The following is a 19,672-nucleotide window of genomic DNA, read 5'->3' on the forward strand; positions in this document are numbered from 1 at the left end:
ATAAAGGCACAGAGTAATATTTGGCTGTGCACTATAATGCTCTGGAGTTAATGAAAAAACGTCTGTATGAAGAAAAAACCAACCCCAAACTAGATTCTTCTGTGATCAAAGAACATCAATATTTCTCAGGCTGGTGCAGATGAAGAGAGATCAGCTTCAGAGGAATTTATCCAAGTATCTTTTTTTTATGAGAAGAGATGGAGCTTTGGCAGCAGAGGCTGAGCATTTGTCTCCCAGCACAGCTCATGTATCTCCTCCCTGTCTGCAGGGGGTGCAGGACAGATGGGTCAGGGAGCCTGGTGGTCTCTCTGCTGGATCAGCCTCTGTCTGTAGGGTGGTGGGCTTGGGGAGAGGGGGTCTGTCAAGAAAGCAAGAATTAGTTGGGTTACCTGCTGTGAAATCTGCTGGTTTAGAAACACCTGTGTAGGTATGTCAGGTGATGGGATCAGTGGGTGGTGTTTGGAGTCACTGGTTGGGTCTTTGGTTGGTGGTGGTGGCCGTGAGTCTCCTGGTAGCCCTGTGGGCACTGCTGTCCTTTGCTGTTCTGCTGGCACAGGCAAATGGGTGAATAATCTGAACTGTCTGGGAACAGGAGAGTCTAACAAAGCCCCTGTGGAAATACAGCTTCAGGTCAGACTGCCTTTGGGACTTTTTCTTCTTCCTCCACAAGCTGGTTTTGCAGAGGCTGTGTCTCTTGGTGGGCAGGCTTTGAAAGCCCGGTCGCATGTGGTATTAAGGGAAGATGATGATTCATAGGATTGAGTTCCTAATGTTCCTTTCTCTCAAAATTGCTGTGAGTGTACATGGGAAACTGCGGTTAAAGCTGATATTGGAGCAGTTCATCCACATGCAGAGCACAGTTACATAAGGTAGATGTGAAGGACAGCAAGTCCTGTTGTCTGCTTAAATTGTAGGACAACGAAAATGGGACCGGTTAGGAAAGGCAGGCTCAACATTTAGCACCAACACACGGAACAAGGGGAATGTGATCAATCCAAACTCTGATCCCCAAATTTCCGCATTGTGTTCACTATTCTTTAGGCACAGCAGAGGGAAAATGCAATTCAGGGAAGAGTTAATCGAAGTCTGTAGATGAGGGAGCCTGTGCCTCTGTCTGTGCTGTGCACACACACCACCACTTTGCTCTCTGCTGGGTCACCTGTGGGCAGGTTGTCCTTGTGGATTCTATGGTAGCCTTGAACCTGATACACACTCAGCTGGTGTCAGGGTGAATTCGACCACTGTTGGAAATTCCATCCCACTGATCTGGTTTTTGGGTTTGTTTTTTTCTGGGAGGTAAGAAGGGAATGGTGTCATGTCATCACAGCAGAAAATTGAGAAGGCATGTCAAGTGTTTTCCAAGGGAAGATAGATGGTGTGGATGGAGCCTGAGAGGGGTGACTCGGGGACTCTGCAGGGCTTGGGGGAGGAGAGGGGTGAAGGGTTGGGATACATGGGGATGGGTGGTTGTAGAGAGGGAGAAGCCCAGGGGCTGGGAACTGTGGGCAGCGTGTAGTCAGATGGCTGAAGACCAGCACATGATTTCCTGTCCCCTCCCTCAGTAGTGTCTGAGTCCTGGCCTTACTCCTTCACCTGAGCTGGAGCTGGCTTGGTTCTGTCATGTGAGATGGGGCTTGGCGGATCTCTTCCCCTGGGGAACATTTTGCCTCACCTCACATTGCAGTTGCAGTGAAACAGGTAAAAGCTCTGAGCCCCCCGCTCTGCCTTTCTGGTGTGACACAGGATCTGAGCTGCTTTTCAGCTGCTTTTCCAGCTGGCACCTTCTCTGGGTCATCACTGGCCTTGCTATGGTGGGAGAGGAATCAGGCATCTCACACACAGCAGTGTGTGATGTGAGGTTGTGAAAATAGTTGCTGGGAAAGGGGGATGCTCTGATAAGAACAAGCAGCACAACCCCTGCTCATATGTTGCTTTAGGAGGGAATCTAGTTGGGATGTAAGATCCTCTCCAAACCTTTCTGGAAAACTTGATTTTTAAAGATTAATATCCCAAGCACTGCAGAGCCTGTAGGCTTTTCTGGATTTTTCCTCTAATTGGGGTGCCTTGTCCCATGGTTCTAAGGCAGAATGAGTGCACTGAGATACCCAGAAGGTTTTCCAGCAGATGGGTTAGAGCAGGATTTTGTTCCAGATCCCACAGCTAAACTAAATTGACCTCAAAGTCTGAACAGTCATACTAACTCCACCTTTTCACTGATCATTGAATTGCTGTCTATTTTTCAGGTGTAATATCAATTAAGAATTTGTGAAACACCTCCTGAGTCTCTGTCCTTCCCAAAAGTTGGAGATATTTTCCGTGATCTCCCTATCTTAATACACAAAATGTTGGGAAATTCCCTTGGATAGTTAACAGCCTGTGCTCCTGAGTGAATTAACCACTTTTGTGTCACTTAGAGAATGGTGTGGTGTGGTCAGTTAGAACTCAGCAAGGGGCTCCAACAGCAGACAGAGATCTTGAGCACATGGCTGCTAATGAGAGATGGACAGAGTTAAGTTTGTCCAGTCTGGGGAGGAGGTGACTGAGGTAATGATATTGAAGATGAAGACATTTGAAAAGAAACCCAAAACCCTACTTAAAGGAGGAGCTGAATAGAGGCTTCTTTATGCCCGCTAGGTAGAGGCAAATAATTAATGGGCTTAAATTAAAACTGGGAGGTGTAGGTTGGACCAAAGGGAGAACTTCCCTATTAAGCAGTTAAGCATTGACAGATATTCCTGAGGTAGGCTTACTGGAGTTGGTGTATAGGTCTGTCAGGAATAATTTGGAAATCTTTGCTCCTGTATTGGAGCAAAAAAGTAGACTGGTGATATTTCCCAGTGACTTTCAGATCCACTTGGTGTGATTTCTCTGGCTCTGTGCTATGGCATTGGTCACAGGGTTTGCATTTAGATTGATTTGGTCAGTCCTGTGAGCAGATACTTCAATCAGCACATGGTTGATGTAGGTTCAGTTTGGTAAGGAGCCAGCCTAAATTCAACAGTCATAAGTCATCTTTAAATTGCATACTTAGCAAATTGAATTTGCATTTATTTCATTAAGAGTGTGTTGGACTGGTTTCAGATAGTGCAGAGGTTATGGTGCAACTTCACATAAGAGCCCAGCCAACAAAAATTGTCCCCATTTCTCATGCAGAGGAATCAAGCACCTGAGAGGAGCAATGACTTGTCTGGGTGCAGAGACTTGTCAGCATCTTCAAGAAGAAAGAACATGTCAAGTAGGGCCACAAGCGTGTAAAGTAAGGCTAGACATGAGCAAAGCAAGAAGGGGTGTAATAGAAAGACCTGTAAAAAGGCAGAGGGTGGGAAAACTCACAAGAAGAGCTGTGAAGGCTAACAAATGCAATTGGCTGGGGAAGCAGTGTATCTCAGTGGACCATGAGTAAACGAAACAAAGAGAGGAAATCAGGTTTTACCATAACTTTGCTTTAGGAATGGCATGACAAGAATTCTAATTGTTTGAAGATGAAGGTTGCTCTATTTATGAACAAGATGATCTGGCATGTCCTGCAGTTGATCTTGGAAATCCTTATGTAGGAGGCTTCCATAAGAAGAAACTCTTTCTGCTGAGAGCTTGAGGTATTGCTTGTCTATTTTGACAAGTGTCAGGAGCATTATTGTCAAATTTTCCAGGTTTCATCTAACACCTGCAATGCACTAGCATGAAGAGGGAACTTCAGAGACAGGAACATCACCAAGAAAGCCCCTTTAGTTTGGAAATCTCTCTTGAAATGCTCACATTACATCTGAATTGTTGTTTGTTTGGAGTTTTTTTAAGTTCTGTTGTATCCTGAAGTTAGGTCAGGTTTGCACCTGCACAAAATGCCTGGGTTTTGAACATACCTGTAAAAACAAAGGTTTGTGTTTTACAAATAGTGCTTCCTATTTAAAACTAGGAAGGAAGGCTCTCACTCTGTTCATGAGCCATCGTGCCTCTCAGGTCATGCATTTACACTTCCATTTATAAATCTAATTTTTGTTGGAGTTCCTGGTGGTTATAGTCAGAAGATTAACCCAGGTGTCTGATGCCACTGGAGCCTTGAACTTGAGAGTGGAGATAATTGATGTAACCTGATGGCTGCTTATCCAGCACAGAACATAGGAACTGTTTTTAAGCAAAATGCTGTTCTTTCTGCCTTTCTCAGTGTGCAGAGGTGATCACTGTGCTTCAGCAGCCAAGATGCTGAAGCCTCAGAGCAGAGGAGCCAGCGAGGGGAGCAGGTAGTGTTCTTGCAGTGCCGTGGCTCTTGGTGTCTTACTGTTCCCCTGGGGCTTCCCTTCCAGCCCAAAGTGATGAGGTCATACATGAGCTGATGTTGTCATCCTTGTTTTACCAAGCTTTATTTTTATGGATGTGGTGGTAGAGTGGTCCCTGTACATGCTGACTTTTCCTGCTGTCTTTCTGGCTTTGTTTCAAATAGCTGGCTTGTGTCGGTTCTTTTTCCTTGCTTCAAGTTCAAAGGGTAACTGCACATTGTACAGCAAGCCTGCCCAATGAGGGATCCTTTTCTCGGTACTTTCTAGAAATGCTGCATGTGTGTTTGCCAAGGTCACTGCTTGTGAGGACACGAGCTCCCTGAGGATGGTGTATCGGGTGTCTTGTTAGACTCTGCTCAGCGTAACCTGAAAATTCAGAGCTGATGTCTGTACCTCAGAACATATATGGTGGATTTTGGTTGTAACAGAGGAAAAACACTTAAATCTTAAAAGCAGTGAAGCCCTAATGTGTAATTTCTGGCTGAAGCTGAAACACTGAGTTTAATGCTTGGTTTTCCACAAAACCTCATTGCTTGAGAGTAGGTCTCCTGTTACTGGCTGGGTGCATGTGTAGTGAAGCAACCAAGTAAATAGACTAGAAATAGTACTTGTTTATTAACTTAAGGTTGGTTAAGAGAGATAGTAGTGATAACAAAAGAGAAACTGATTTGATTTTTTATAGTGGTAAATCAGCTCTGAATTGGTTAATAAAAATGTTGAAGTTTCTTCTCATGTAACAACATTTTTCTGGAAAGATGGTTTTACTAGACCTCATTTTAACACATAGTGTTGTTTGTATACAACAAGTGGTTGAAAAGCACAAGAAGTGCTTTTCTTTCTTCTAAAGCCTTCATCTTATCCAATAATTGGATGGAAATGGTGTTCCTGTTGTGAAAAAGGCTTGGGTTTGTGAGCCATCTCCTCAATCACACCTGCCTTCCTTCTCAACGTTTCCTATGGCAAGAACATCTGTTGAGGAGATTACCACTGATCCCTATGGGATGATTTTCCATATGCTCCTGTTTCAGGATAAAATTAAACCAATGGACCTTGTCAGTGTTTTCTTAACAAAAAATGGGTCCTTGTGCTTCTGTTAACAGAATGTGAACAGTATTATTTAATAATGGCATGATTGGCTTCCACTAGTGCTCCCCTGGAGAGCAAGGCAGCCCTAGTATGACTTGAGCCAGTGTTTGCACGCAAAGGCAGATGGTGCTAAACAAGTCAGATAAGCATCAGATGTCCAGTCTGGTGCTGCCTGGCATCTGGCAGGGTAGTGATTTATAGCACCGAGAGCTTGAAGGTATGGTTAGCACCAGAAGGAAGAAAATAGAGCTCCTGTATGCTTTTCTGTAAGATGAGTAGAGCTGTTGAGTGCCCATTTCCTTGGGTATCTCACCTTTCCAAGCCTACACGTTTTTGTCTAGCAACTGGAGGGCTCAACTACACAACGTCCAGAGACCTGAGGCAAGTGGCCAGTCTGTGTTCAGACCAGCTCTCAGCTGGTGTTTGTTAGGCAGGCTGTGCGTCCACAAGAAATCCAGCATGTTCTGGGCAACCAGGCTTGCAGAGTGGGCTCTGGCCATGGTGTGGGTAGTTCTGTAATCGGCAGAGGACAGCCCAAAGGAATTCAGACTGGTGGGGATATCTCCCTGCATCTGCCTTGTCCTGCAGAAGTGTGACCTGGCAAAATGAACGTCTGCAAAAGACTTGGTGGTCCTGGCGTGGCTGAGAAGTGAAGCCTAATGCACTGCATGGTATTGATAACAAAGCTTTCACTAGTCTGAAGGCTCAGAAATCCCTCGCAGCCTCCATGAGGGTGAAGCCCATCCATGGGGAGCTGGGTGTACACCAGAATAAAGTGCTGCCAACCTGTACACTGAGTATGATTAATATTTTTTCACGTTTTCTGGCCTTTTTTGTACCTCTCACCCTAGCACACAGATCAGTGTGAGCGGGAAATAAAAGCACAACCTGCTGTTTCTGACTTGAGTGGCAGTTTTCTACTTGAGTCTGAAACTGCGGTGCATGCTTTGAACCTGGGTGCAGTCAGTTGCAAATGAGTGTGTGGCCTTGGGTTTTAACTTGTCAATGAGTTTTAAAGACAGCCCTGCCCTCTTATGTAAGCTTTGAAGTTATTTGCGTGCCTTATTTGTACTATTTACCATGGTATCTTACCTGAATTTACTGTGCAATTATAGAAAAAAGGATATGTTGAGATTGTTGGGGAAGAATTGGGCAACCTATTGGGCAAAAATCAATGACATGTCTGCTCACTGTACTGATGAGCTGAATTTGATTTATAGGTTTAAATTAATTCATTAATCTGCTGTACCTTGCATTAATCCAGGTTTTGCTGAAATCTCTGTAGAAAAATAAACAAACTGCAAAATAATTAATTTAAACATAAAGGAGTGTTCTAAATATTCATCTGAAGGGATGAAAATTTAAAAAAATTGAGACCTGTGGATACACACACAGAGACTCTTTGGGCTGGTTCAGAGCCTGTACCCCTCCAGAAACACTGAGCAGAAACATTTTAGGCAAAACACGTCCTTTGCCACTCCCCTTGATTTTTCCTAGGAAGCTTTTCAGATACTTCTTGGTGAGAACCTACCATCCTCAGACTAAGCCTCACATTTTTGCATCCATACCAGGTGGTGACCTGCTCTTCCTCAGGAGCCTGGTGGCTCCATGGAGTGGGCCCCCTTGGGGGGAGGCTGCCCAATCCAGTCACTGATGGAAGAGTGCTAGGTAGAAACAGTGATTTTATTGAGGAAGAAATAAATGGAATCATTTGAGGAGATCTCTTTTGCTTTTAATTTGAATAATGAGCTTGAATTCCTTCCTGCAAGGACATACCCTACAAAATTTCTTTGTCCCAGGGTAGGGCAGTTGTCCTTTCCCGTGATAGGTGCTTAAATCCTGCATTCTTGTTCTTTTCCAGTCTACTCTTAAGACATCTGTGCTTTCCTTTTTCTTTATGAGTATGGTTTGCCCCATGATTGAACAATAACCTGTTGACCTATGAAGCCCTTCTGTGTACTCACCTGTCACTTATCCTGGGGACTGTGAGAACCACAATCCTGGGATTTACATTCTTTACAGTTAGTGTCCATTACTGCTGGTGATTTAAAAATGTCTTACTCAAATTTCTGGTTCTCTGTCACTAGTAATTAAGGTGGTGTTTCATACCAGGGAAAAGCGTTCTTACTGTGCACGCCACAGGGACTTCGAGAGTCAGAGAGAGTAGCACTTGCAATCCTAAAAGGGAATATTGATTGGACTTCATTAAGGAGAGATGAAATACCTGAATTTTGGGAAGTTTAAAGAATAATTATAAAGTCTTTGAAATCATACAAAAACTAGGCAGAGTGCCCAGATAATTTTTCCTAACTTCTAGTCAAGTTTTTCACTATTCTGTATTTTGTGTTTTATAGGTGGCTAGCTTCTGCTGAACAGAGACTTCTATCTTTGGGGGAAAAAAAATGAATTATTGTTTCTCACTCCTTAATGAAAGTGTTTGGAAGCAATAGCTGTTGAACACAGAACCATTTTGTTTAATGTGTATCTAACCAAATGGATCTTCAAGCCTAAGTTTTGCAGGCAATATAATTTGTCTTTAAAAACAAACCCCCAAACAGTCAAATCAATATGGTATTTGTATGCAATATGGGTTTTTTTCTTTTAGTTGTTTCATTAAAGAGATGTTGTTGTTTTTATTTACTGAAATTGGTAGAGGAGAGCAGACATTTCTGTTGGGTTACTTCTCTGTGGGTGGGTTCTTCAGTTCCGTAGCACCTTGTTAATGCTCTTAAAATCAAACACAGCCGACTTGAAAAGAGTTTTTCTTTGCATGTCGTTACAGAGTGCATTTTTAGGGAGAGAGGATAAAGAAAGGAAGTTTTCTCTGTTTTTCTAACCTGTACTGAGTTTTATGAATATAGGAGATAATATGTGACTAAACATACAACAAACCTTTCCTAGCAAGTAACGTCTCTGTGTTGGTAGTATCTTCTTGCACTACTTAGTGAAATCTGAGTTTGAAATCCAAACTACCAGGCTGTTCTTTTCCATAACCTCATTTTCCCATTTAAAAGTCTTTTAAGTATTCTCTTTCTGAAGTTATAAATGAAACTTTATATAGTGTTTTGATTTGTATTGTTTTCTGTAGAATCTCTGAATGTCTGTTGATTATTAAATACAGCTTATGAAACATCCCTTGTATCATGTTATAAAACCCATACTTATGTAGGCTACAGATTTTAGTTTATTGAACAGCTGTGTGCAAGGGGGCTGAGCTCGCAGGCTCCTAAGAGGTATCTATGCCCACCAGTTGTGAATCTGCCAGTGAAAGGTCCATTTTTTGTTTCAGTTGGGGTTTTTATTGCTTATCCAATTTTCAGTCTCTTGTCATGATGGGATGCAGGAGCTCCTATTGCTAACCATCGCTCACATTTGTTTAGGTTTAGTGCTGCTGACTTCATTTTTTCACAGGTCCTGTCTCGCCAAGATTGCAACTATCTGGTTTGCATTTGGTAACTGGCATTTGATATAGTATTCTGAGACTGTAGCCAAGAACATGCTGCTTATATCATAACTATACCTGTGCCACAGACTGCAAGCCAGAAAGTACCACTGAGATTATCGAATTGAACCTCCTGTCTACCTTGGTTGAGAACGTTTCTTGAATGAATCTCTGATAATCCCTTTCCCTCTCTCTGGTAGATTGTGGAGACTGAACTCCCTAGTCCTGGCCAGAAAGGCCTGGCTCTTCACCAGTCCTCACAGCCCATCCTTAAAACTGGGTCCACACTAAGGGGTGTATTGAGAATTGTGCTAATTCTCCTAATTTTTTTCGAAGACTGAAATCTGCTAGTAACAATGGGCATTTTCACAGTTCTCCATAAAAATACAAGTCACTTTGTTAGAAGAAAACCTAGACCCTGCAGAACCTCTTGATAAGTCATCAAAGATAAATATTTTTATGTGTGTAATTCATATTTTGTGACTAGTCCCTTACCTAATGTTTAAACAACTTATGTACATGGATCCTTTATGTTTCCTTCTCACTCGTTCTTACTGTGAGGCAAATGTATTGCAGAAATCTGAGTTTATTATGTCAATGCTCTTATCTTTATCAACCCAAACATATAATCTCATTGGAGAGTGGCCAGGATCCATTTCTCATAAACCCGTGTTGATGTTACCCTTTCATGCTTTGTTGTTCAAGGGATGGGAAGTGAATTTTTTAGCTGTAAGTATGTTAGTTGACAAGCTGGTGTTATACTCTTTCTAGCAGGGCTATAGAATGTCAAGCTTTGCAGGAGGGAAAAGAAAGAGAAGAAAAGAAAAAGGGAATATTTTGTTAAATATGTGATGCTTTCAGCTTGATTCTTAACCATTATAGGAGACATTGATTAATGTGTCAGTGGCCAGGAGTGCAACATTTGCCTTTGAATGGTTTCTAACAGGTTGTCAAGTGGAGTTAGGAATGCACAGAGAGTGGCAGCTCCTTTCAGCATCTAAAAGGTTCCCAGCTAAGACAAAATTCCAGATAAATTACTGCTTAAGTGTTCAGGAGCAGGGGTGCCCCAATCTGTCCCTGTTTTCCAAGAGTTTTGCAAGCACATTACAGGGGATGCTTGTTTCCAGCCTCTGAGTTGTGATGGCAGAAAAGATGGCCTGTTGCTTTTTTTCCTTTATCCTTGCACTGTATCCGTCCCACGTATCATGTCTTCTGACTCTTACTTCCAGCAGCAGCCAGCAGCTGGTCTTTCTCTGGTGCTGTGTGATGTGGAGCAGGGCTGGAAGGAGCGCGGAGTGTTCCTGGGGCAGCTCTGAGGCCCCAGACTTTCAGCTTTCCAGGTGCAGGAGTTCAAGTTGGGTATTTGCAGTATGTCCCTCTGCAGTGATTTTTTTCAAAACAGAAGGAGCAAGTAATCTTAAACAACTCTTTTCCTCTATTCTCTTCCAATGAAGCCCACCAAAAAAGTGGCAGAGACCAGAAGCAAATTGGGAGGAGGCAGAGTTCACAATAGTGCTGATTGTCCATAGATCTGCAGGCTATACTGAGGAATTCCTGGTTTTTTTGTGTCCCAGAGAGGTGAACCGTGGGCGCAGAAGAATTAAATGACCAGGTGTAGGTGGCTCAGCAGGCCACAGTGAGCATGAAGAACTGAAAAAGTCTCTCTGGGATTCATTAAGCCATTATCAGAGCTTAAATAAAGGTGTGTGCAAAGACTGATCACTTTTTTGTTGTTCAGCTGTTTTTTTTATTCCTATCCCTCAAGATAATTCAGCTCAGCAGATATGTACAGAACAGGAACAACTACATAATGATCTGTAATGAGACATGAAGACTGAAGGCCAGTTCAGTGGTTATCTTGTAGGACTGGTAAAGCTGCCAAGACCTGTGGTTGCCTGGTGAATGCAACAGTTCAAAGGCTTCATTTTTGAGGCAGAAAATATCTGTTCTGACTTGAACAGAAAAAACCATGCAAAACGTGCTTAATATGTTTCCTGTTACTGCATTTCTGCTCAAATACAAGTTGGAAAGGGAATGATTTAAGTGACTTTTCAAAACTAGCATATTTCATGAATGATTAAAACTAATACAAAGTGAAAACATTTTTTTAAATGTCATTATATGAATGTCACATGTATGTACGTTGATTTATTTGTTAGCTGTCAGCAGATAGTCTGGTTTTGCCAGTGCTAGTGCTCAGCTTTGCAGCAGGAAGGAAAATTTTAACAATTTCCAAAGTATTTTACTGAAACTCTGAAACCATGCAGACATTTCTGTTGGCTGATAGGCAGATCTGCCTTTTTGACAGATTTTACCATCCAGAACATCTATGATGCTAGAAGGTTGCATGACTGCACTCAGGTTACAGGGACATTTTTATTATTTCTGAATGTCTGTGACTGTAGCTGGGCACCCATTCTCTCCTTAGGGGTACTGCTGGGTTGTAATTATCACTGTGTGTTTTGCAAACTGGAGTATGGAATTGCCAGGTTATAGCAGGATGGGAAATGGGAGCAATAATGGGATGAAAATTAGATTGGCCTGCTAGAAAGGCAAGATTGAAGGACTGAGACACAGGGCAAAGCTCAATAAAACTTGCCTTGTTCTGCAGTTCTGTGTGCTGGGTTAATTCTGACTGGCAAAGTTTATTAGCCAAATGAGCATGAGTATTTACACACTGCTGGGTACCCTGGGGTGGATCCAGGGTTTCCACCCCATCCTCGGAGGCTGGAAGGTGGCTGCCCTCCTCCAGCCCATCTCCCTGGCAGGCCAGGGGCTGCAGCCCCTGCTGTGAGGACAGACAGCAGGGCTGCTCCCATGGCAAAGGGAAACTGAGGGGATTGCATACCCACAAAATAAGTTATTTTGGAAACTTCCATAGAGTAAGGAGAGAAGCTGAAAGAAGGAAAACCTCCTGTGACTCCTCTGAGCCTGGAAGTGTCCTGCCATGGTGCTTGTGTGGAGTGTGTGCTGTCTGGTGCTGAGGGATGTGGTTTAGTGCTGGACTCTGTAGAGTTGGGTTAATGGTTGGACTCGATGATCTTAAAGGTCTTTTCCAACCAGAACTACATAGTGATCCTGGGAAGCACCAGCCCTACGAGGGCAGCAGCATCTCCTCTCCACCCCAACACATCTTCAGCAGGGGATTTGAAGGAGGCAGCAGCTCTGACGTCTCTGTCTCCTTCTGCTGTGGCTCAGGCCAGAAGGACGGAGCCTCTGAGGGCTGGAGCTGCCACCTCCTCTGCTCGGCTGCATGGTGTGGATGAGTCCACATGGACATGAGTCCAGCTGTAAACCAAGGATAATTCATAAACCAGTTACTTAAGTTGCAAAGGCATCAGCTCTGGTTCTTGGAGGCATTTGTACCTGCTATTTGAGTCTTCCAGCCTTCAACTTGTGGTCTTCCAAAGTGCTTAGAACTTATGACATAAAGATCCATGTTCAGCTTCTAATTTTCAGTGTATTTCTAGCAAGGACTCGGGCAAATAAGTAAATCTCTCCCAGCCTGTTCTGTAGCTACTGCTTATTGAATTGTGAGCATCCTGGAGTGCACAGGCTGCTTTTTAAGCATTTGGAAAATGAGGTGACCTCTGGGAAACCTCACAGTGCTTCACTAACACAGCTAACAAATAGCAGGCTGTAACTTCACCAAAGGTGACTTAGTGAAGAAGAATGTTGGCTGAATGCTGATACGTAATGAAGCTGTACAGGTTTTTTTTTCCTGATTTGCAAGTTGTCTAATGGCATCTGCTGCTTGTTCACAGAAAGGGGTTTTTCTTCTTTGGGATCACTTTAAAAGATAAGTGCTTATTCAATTGAATGTACATGGTAGGGGAATAAAAGGTTCTGAATACTGTTAGAAATGTAAGCATAGGCACAGTAATAATAAAGGCATAGAGCTGGTACATGAGGGTAGCTGCTTCAGAAATATCTCAAGCTCTTCATAGCCCCAACTGCTGGATGCCTGAGTCTGCTTTTTCTCCCAGTTACATCTTTGGGAGAAATCCTAGGTTCCTCTGATAGTGGATTAGACAAACCTTAATGTGAAATGCAAAAGGTGATTGCACTAAATGTATCAAGTTTTTAATTTTAAATGCAAAAATTGTTTTTAATTTTTTTCTTCAGAAATGTGTTATTGCTCGTCTTTATTTCTAAAGACCTTTTAATGTTTACAGTTTGATACATTTTGCAAAATGATGATGTTTCCCTGAAGGGGCAGTGCTGACAATAAAGAATTACAACTGCTATGACTAATACTCATGAGCAGGTACCAGCTAATATGTCCCAAGTTCAGTGTAGGAGCAAAGCAAGTTCTTGGCTTACACTGCAGGAGTCTGGGAATGCTGCTGCTTATTCTCACCAAGCTGGGCATCTCATTGTCCTGCTTGTGACCATGAGCAGGACAAGATCTGCATTTCTGCTCATAAATCCAAAATAAAACAAGGCTGCTACAAAGGAGGAAACTGTCAATGAATCCTACTGCTGATTTTGTACCTCAAGGTGATCTCTGGTTAGAAGAACAGTTGCAGTGCATGAGCAAATGTACAGAATTGGGACACAGACGTGAAAATGTGATGTTACGAGTAGATCTTCATCCTACTCATTCAGATACTTGTTTTCTGTTCCTGTGTCAGAGGTGCCTCTTCAGTTTCCACTAGTACTGGTATGAGATACTAAAGCTTCTGTGTGACAGAGGTGAACCCTTCCCCCATTTGCTGCCCTACTGCTCCTGCTTCATGTCCTCCTACTGCCTGTCTTCACCAGACAAACCTATCTCTGTTCCTAATAAGGACTTGGCCCTGTTAGACACAATTAAGTAGCCACCTGCAAATACAGCTATATGAGTTTAAGCATTTTAATAAAAACCAAACACCACCCAATATTTACAGGCAAGCTGGACACAGAAGTCCTTTGGCCAAGAAGTCTGGGTAGATTGTTGTGCAAGGCTGTCACAGCCCAAGTGGACAGGTTGGACCTGTCAGGGCTGGAGGGGGGATGTCTTATTGGAGTATGACAGGAGACTGGGCTGGCTGGTTGAAGCCAGTGTTCCTGGCTTCCTCACCAAGAAGTGGGGGTTTATTCTTAAGTGACTACCACTTATGAAGTGTTTAACATAGTTTAATTTTTTTAACATTACTGAAAATTCATTACTTTAAGAGGAGGAGCTTAAACACAGTGAAACAGCAAAGCTGGTTTGTGTTTCAAACTCTGTTCTTCCCTGTTTATAGGCACTGCTATGTAAAAACTATCTTTTTGTGTGGTCTTATTTTGATGTCTTTCATTTGATCCCCTTTCCTCATGGGCTGAGGGTGTAGTTTGTTCCCAAATCTGTTAGCCCCTCACAAGCAAGTAGGCAAGAAATTTGAGCTCAGTTGTTAATCTCTCTTAAAAATCTTCCAAAGATTGAGGTGAAAGTCAGTCTCTTGTCTTAGTCAGAACCCATATGTTACAACCTGGAGGAAATTATGCTTGGGGATGACTAACAGAACATGTTCCTGCTGTTAATTTGGGTGTCATTCCAGAAATTTAATTTGTAAGCTTTCCCTTTCATTTCATTAACACATTTACTAATTCCAATCTTTGCTGTTGTTTCCCACTAAGGAACTTAATGAAGGGATACATTTCATCTTAAAGAGAGGTATTTGGTCACCCTGCCTGCAACAAGCAGGGAGAGGCAGTGAGCATACATGTGTTAGATTAGCAGAAATATGGTTTATGGATAGAAAATGCACTTTAATGTAGCTTCCTGCTGCAAGCATGGTTTTACTCCAGCCTCTCTAAGTGGGTGTGTGATTTACCAAGAGCAAGGATATAAAGTGCTAATTGAGAATTATTTCTTTGTTCCATAAAGAAGTGAATAGCTTTCAGTGGTTTGATGCTTAAAATTGACCATGCAGTTACAATCTGATTTGCAAGAGGGAAGTTAGGAAAATTAATGAAGAAAAGGTAGCTCACAACTTATAACCTCTTGTTTAATATCTGTTAGATGGCTTTTTATAGTGAAGGATGCAGCATATAACCCCAGCCCAATTCATGCTTACTTAATCTGTATGAGAGGTGAAATCATAGAGGTGCCAGTCAGGCTGTTGGTGCATCTGTGACAGGGATGCTGTGCCCCAAGTGCTCCCTGTGGTGGCTTATTCCTGCAGGAGCACTCCAGAAACATCTCAATGCAGGAGCCCCCAGCAGCTGTAATAATAAAAGGGCAAATTCTCTACACAGGGTGAAGGCAGCTGAGGGGATGGATTAGTGTGGCTGCACTGGGGGCAGCCTTCTCTCTGCTCCCCTCTTTGGTGTGCCCTGATGCCTTCGTTGCTGCTGAACATGGTCCTAGCCTTGGCATTGCAGTAGAGTGACAGGTTTGCTTTGGGTGTGTATTTGCAAAGCTGGTATGTCTAAAGCTCCTCTCCCTCAGGTGCTCAGATTCTGGCTATGCCACTGACAAAGTCTGTGCTGAAGCCTTTTAAACTGACTATTCTTCACAGTTTTTTAAGATGAGGAAACAAGTTGAATTTATAGATTCTTTCTTAGCTGCCTCACTTCTTGCTTGGTTTTGTTTAACTTCAGTTACTCTGGAACTGTTGAACCAGCTCAGCACGATTCCTGTGGACTTTTTGAAGGTTGAAGTTTATTTTAGAAACCTTGGTGGTAAGCAATAGGCTTGAGAAGCTTTTAATTATTTGAAATGGAATTACAGTGTCGCCTCCTGAGCCAAGACTTTGTGTCCCAGTGAGGAGGAAAAGAGCCAAGAAGTGTGAATGCCTTAAAAGGAGAGGAAGCGTGTCATAACGTTATCTCCAGATCACACTGAGAAGAACATGTTCTTCGTTTCAAGCCTGGTGTCTTGAGGCAGCTCAGAATAGCAGCAGTGCCATAACTGCAGTGGAGCAGACTGAGCAACGAGCTTGTTGGTCAGCTCAGGGTGCTGCCCTCGCACTTGTGGAGCGGCAGAGGAGCAGGGCTCCTCATCCTTGAGCCTCCCTGTTCAGCTGTACCATGCTGTGTGCATCTACTGCTGCAGACAGCAGTGTGGTTGATGAGTCCTTGGGTGAATCTGGAACTTAGCTTAATTCACTTAATGCAAAGTGGTGCCTTAAATCCAGTTAAAGAGGAGTAGCTTTTTTTGGCATCACCTTTCCAAAGGAACCTGTTCCTCATCTTAAACTGTGATGTACTAGGGTTGTTTCAGGCTTACACCTTTACCTTCAGCATAGAATCATAGAATCCTAGGGGTTGGAAGGGACCTCGAAAGATCATCTAGTCCAGCCCCCCCTGCCAGAGCAGGGTCACCTAGGGTACATCACACAGGAACGCATCCAGGTGGGTTTTGAATGTCTCCAGTGAAGGAGACTCCACAACCTCCCTGGGCAGTCTGTTCCAGGGCTCTGTCACTCTCACAGTAAAAATTTTTTTTGGATATTCACCTTGAACCTCCTATGCTCCAATTTACACCCATTACCCCTTGTCCTATCACTGGTCATCACTGAGAAAAGCCTAACTCCATCTCCCTGACACTCACCCCTTACATATTTGTAAACATTGATGAGGTCACCCCTCAGTCTCCTTTTCTCCAAGCTAAAGAGACCCAGCTCCCTCAGCCTTTCCTCATAAGGGAGATGTTCTACTCCCTTCATCATCTTTGTAGCAGCATAAGGACATTCTTCCTTATGTGGATCATATGGTGGGGAATAAGTGTCTGATCCTGGTGAAGGTTTTTTGGGTTTGGATTAAACACCAAATGAGTGATACAATTAAATGGGTGGTTTTGCTGCTTCGGAGTAGAAGCTATTTCAACTGTCAAGCCCTCTCAGAAACAGCTTATGCTTTGACCAGTGGCTTGTGTCAGGTTCAGCCTGGAAGAATTTAGAAGAACTGATTTGATCTCTTACAGCCCTGGAGACCCCTCCCATGGAAGGGGGTGGGGCAGGCCTGAGGGATTGCTGTGCCTGGAGCCCTACCCAGGCATCCCCCTGCCCAGGGATCTCTCTGCCCTCACCTCTTCTCCCGAGGGTCAGCACTGGAGCCAGGCTTTCTCCTGAGAAAGCTGCTCAGCAATCATTCTGCTGAAAAAAGTCCAGATTCCTTCTTCTCTAGTTACTAATAAATTTGTCTTCCAGAATCACTTTGTTGCAGTTGCCCAACTTGCCAAATTGTTACTTTGAATTCAGACAGTGGCCCTGATGATCTGGTGCTCATAGTATGTAGAATATGCAGAATATATGGGTAGACTTTGTTGCAGCTTTCCAGTACCTGATGGGGATCCAGGAGACTTAAAGAGGGATTTTTTACAAGAGCAGGTAGTAGTATGACAAGGGGTCATGGCTTTGAACTGGAAGAGGGTAGATTTAAGTTAGACATTAGGAAGAAATTATTTGGTGTGAGGGTGGTGAGACCCTGGCCCAGGTTGCCCAGAGAAGCTGTGGCTGCCCCATCCCTGGCAGTGTTGAAGGGCAGGTTGGATGGGGCTTGGAGCAGCCTGGGCTGGTGGGAGGTGTCCCTGCCCATGCAGGGGGTTGGAACTGGATGGTCTTTAAGGTCCCTTCCAACCTAAACCAGTCAAGATTTCTATGAATATGATTGTCTGCAATGTCTGAAGGGTATTTTTATATTTATATATTTCTTATGGTGCACAGAAATCTGGAAATGAGAGTTGAGGGGGATGGTATTACTTTTTAAACTTTTTTTTTAATTAGGAGGCTTTTAGAAAGTTGTTGGGTCTGTGTCACTGCTGTTTCCTTTCTCTGCTAGCCCACACTGATCTTCCTGTCTCACACAAGGATTTGCACCTTTTCCTCCTTAATAGCAGTGTGTCTGATTTATTCTACAGGGTTTAAATTAAAATGAGATTCAGCAGTAGGAAAAAGGGAAAGAAGAGATGGATTTGAAAGCAATTCTCAGGCTCTGCTGTCCTGGCTCATGAGAAAGCCTGCATGTTTTTTCCTTTATTTCTTTTTCCTTTTTTTTTTTTTTTAACTTTGAGAAATCACAGTTGTTACAGGGCAGCAGAAATAGCCCCTTGCTCTGGACTGCTGGCATTCATGTTTGTCTGTCTCCAGCAGCACTGCTGGTCATGGGGGGCTCCAGGGACCTCGGCATGGATCCCCAGGGGACACTCCACTATGCCAGCCCAGGTGGCTGCTGTTGCTCAGGGCAACATTAGCTCTGATGCTACTCCATAAAATGTAAAGAAAACTGAGAACCTCCTCAGCAGCAGTGGTGTGAAATGGAAATGCTCCTCCCCAGTCACATACACCGCTGGGGAAGTAGATTCCTGTCCTCCAAGGAGCTTCTTCCATCATTGTTTCAGTGATGCCATGGCAGTTCTAATTTCTGTATTGAGTTCTTTGCAACCACAGGTGAGAGCAGGGCACCAAAATGGCACTGGCCTGATCCCTCCGCATCTTGTTTACAAATCAAGTGTGTGCTCTTATAAACATGCCTATGTTAACTGAGAAAAGGAAAATCTCTGAGGTGTAAAAAAATATGAACTAATTAATCTTAGTCATTCGTGAGCCTTTGCTTCTGTAAGTAAGAACAGTTACATAATTGTGCCTTTTAAAGAGAGAGCTTCATTTCTAGTGCAACAGAGGGAAGTGCTTCCAACCTGACCAGTCATCCAGGGGAGACAAACCAGCTGGCAACTGGTGTCAGCCAAGCTCTCATCTTGCTCTTTTCCACAATCTAAAGAGGCTGGAGCTGCTCTTGTAGGGGTCTCCTGTTGTTCATGGCCTGCAGAGAGGAGGAGGTGGGCTCTGTGTGCTCCTGGCAGGGTCACTTCACAGCCTGGGCATTATGGGACATGCTCCTAAATTTCTCTAGGAAAACCAGAGTAGTAGAACATGACATTTCTCACATTTTTAATCTCAAAAGAAATAGTATTGCTGTGCAACCAATATCCTTATAGGAAAAGGCTTTAATCCTTCTTTTGTCAATTTAAAGGAAAATTCAGTAAAATTAGGCAGAAAAGCAAGCAAATAGAAAAACTGTTTAGCTTTTTGAGGTGGTATTGTTTTAATCTGTCCCTAGGGAAAAGAGAAGGGTGGTCAGTCCTGCATGGGTCCTGAGACCTTGTCCTGGGGGTCAGTGCCACCAGAGCAGCCAGGGCCAGGCTGTGGGAGCACCAGGCCTGTGCCAGCCTTTGTGCCTGGGAAGGACACCCTGGCTCTCTTCATCTCTCAGATAATGATCCTCACCAAATCAAGAAGTAAATAGCTGTGTGGTGATCCATCAAGCCACGAGGGTGCTTATGTTGCCTGAAATATTAGTGCTGTCACGTAGTGTAGCACAGACATCTCTTTGTTTGGGCGTGAGGCTTTGTCTGCTTGACACTGGATTTAAGGCAAGTGCCCTAATTCATACACACTGCTCATCTCTTACATAAAAGATTTTATAATTGCTCTTTATACAAGCATGAAACAAATCTAGAATTTTGAATGCCCCAGCAAAGCAGTGCCTTTATTTTTGTCTATTCACTACTAATGATGTCTTATTTTGGATTGTAGGACAGAAAACTCACAAAAGTAGAGAGGCAGAGGTTTAAAGAGGAAGCAGAAATGTTGAAAGGTCTCCAGCATCCAAACATTGTGAGATTTTATGATTTCTGGGAATCCTGTGTAAAAGGCAAAAGATGCATCGTGCTGGTTACTGAATTGATGACCTCTGGAACACTGAAGACGTAAGTACTGTGCTCCTGGTGAGCAGGCTAAGAATAGCCATGGAAATTTTTAGAAAAATCCTACTTTCATAGTCTGAAAAAAGACATCTCCAGATAAAAGAAAAAAAAAATTAAAACGGAGCTGTTCTCTGGTGTCTGACATTTGTCCCTGTGTTTGAACTGCATAGATTTGACAGGAAGAATTTTTGCCTCCAT

General features: G+C 43.3%; 1 protein-coding gene across 1 annotated transcript in view; it reads left to right on the forward strand.

The window, feature by feature from the left end:
- Positions 1-19,672, forward strand: part of WNK2 (WNK lysine deficient protein kinase 2) — a 128,064-nt gene that overhangs the window by 17,996 nt on the left and 90,396 nt on the right. Inside the window, 1 exon segment of the mRNA XM_010007821.1 lies at positions 19,305-19,477. Within this exon segment, the coding sequence (XP_010006123.1) occupies positions 19,305-19,477 (173 nt within the window).

Source organism: Chaetura pelagica, unplaced genomic scaffold (genome assembly GCF_000747805.2).
Source record: "Chaetura pelagica isolate M959 unplaced genomic scaffold, ChaPel_1.0 scaffold562, whole genome shotgun sequence".
In the NCBI taxonomy this organism is placed as follows: domain Eukaryota; kingdom Metazoa; phylum Chordata; class Aves; order Apodiformes; family Apodidae; genus Chaetura; species Chaetura pelagica.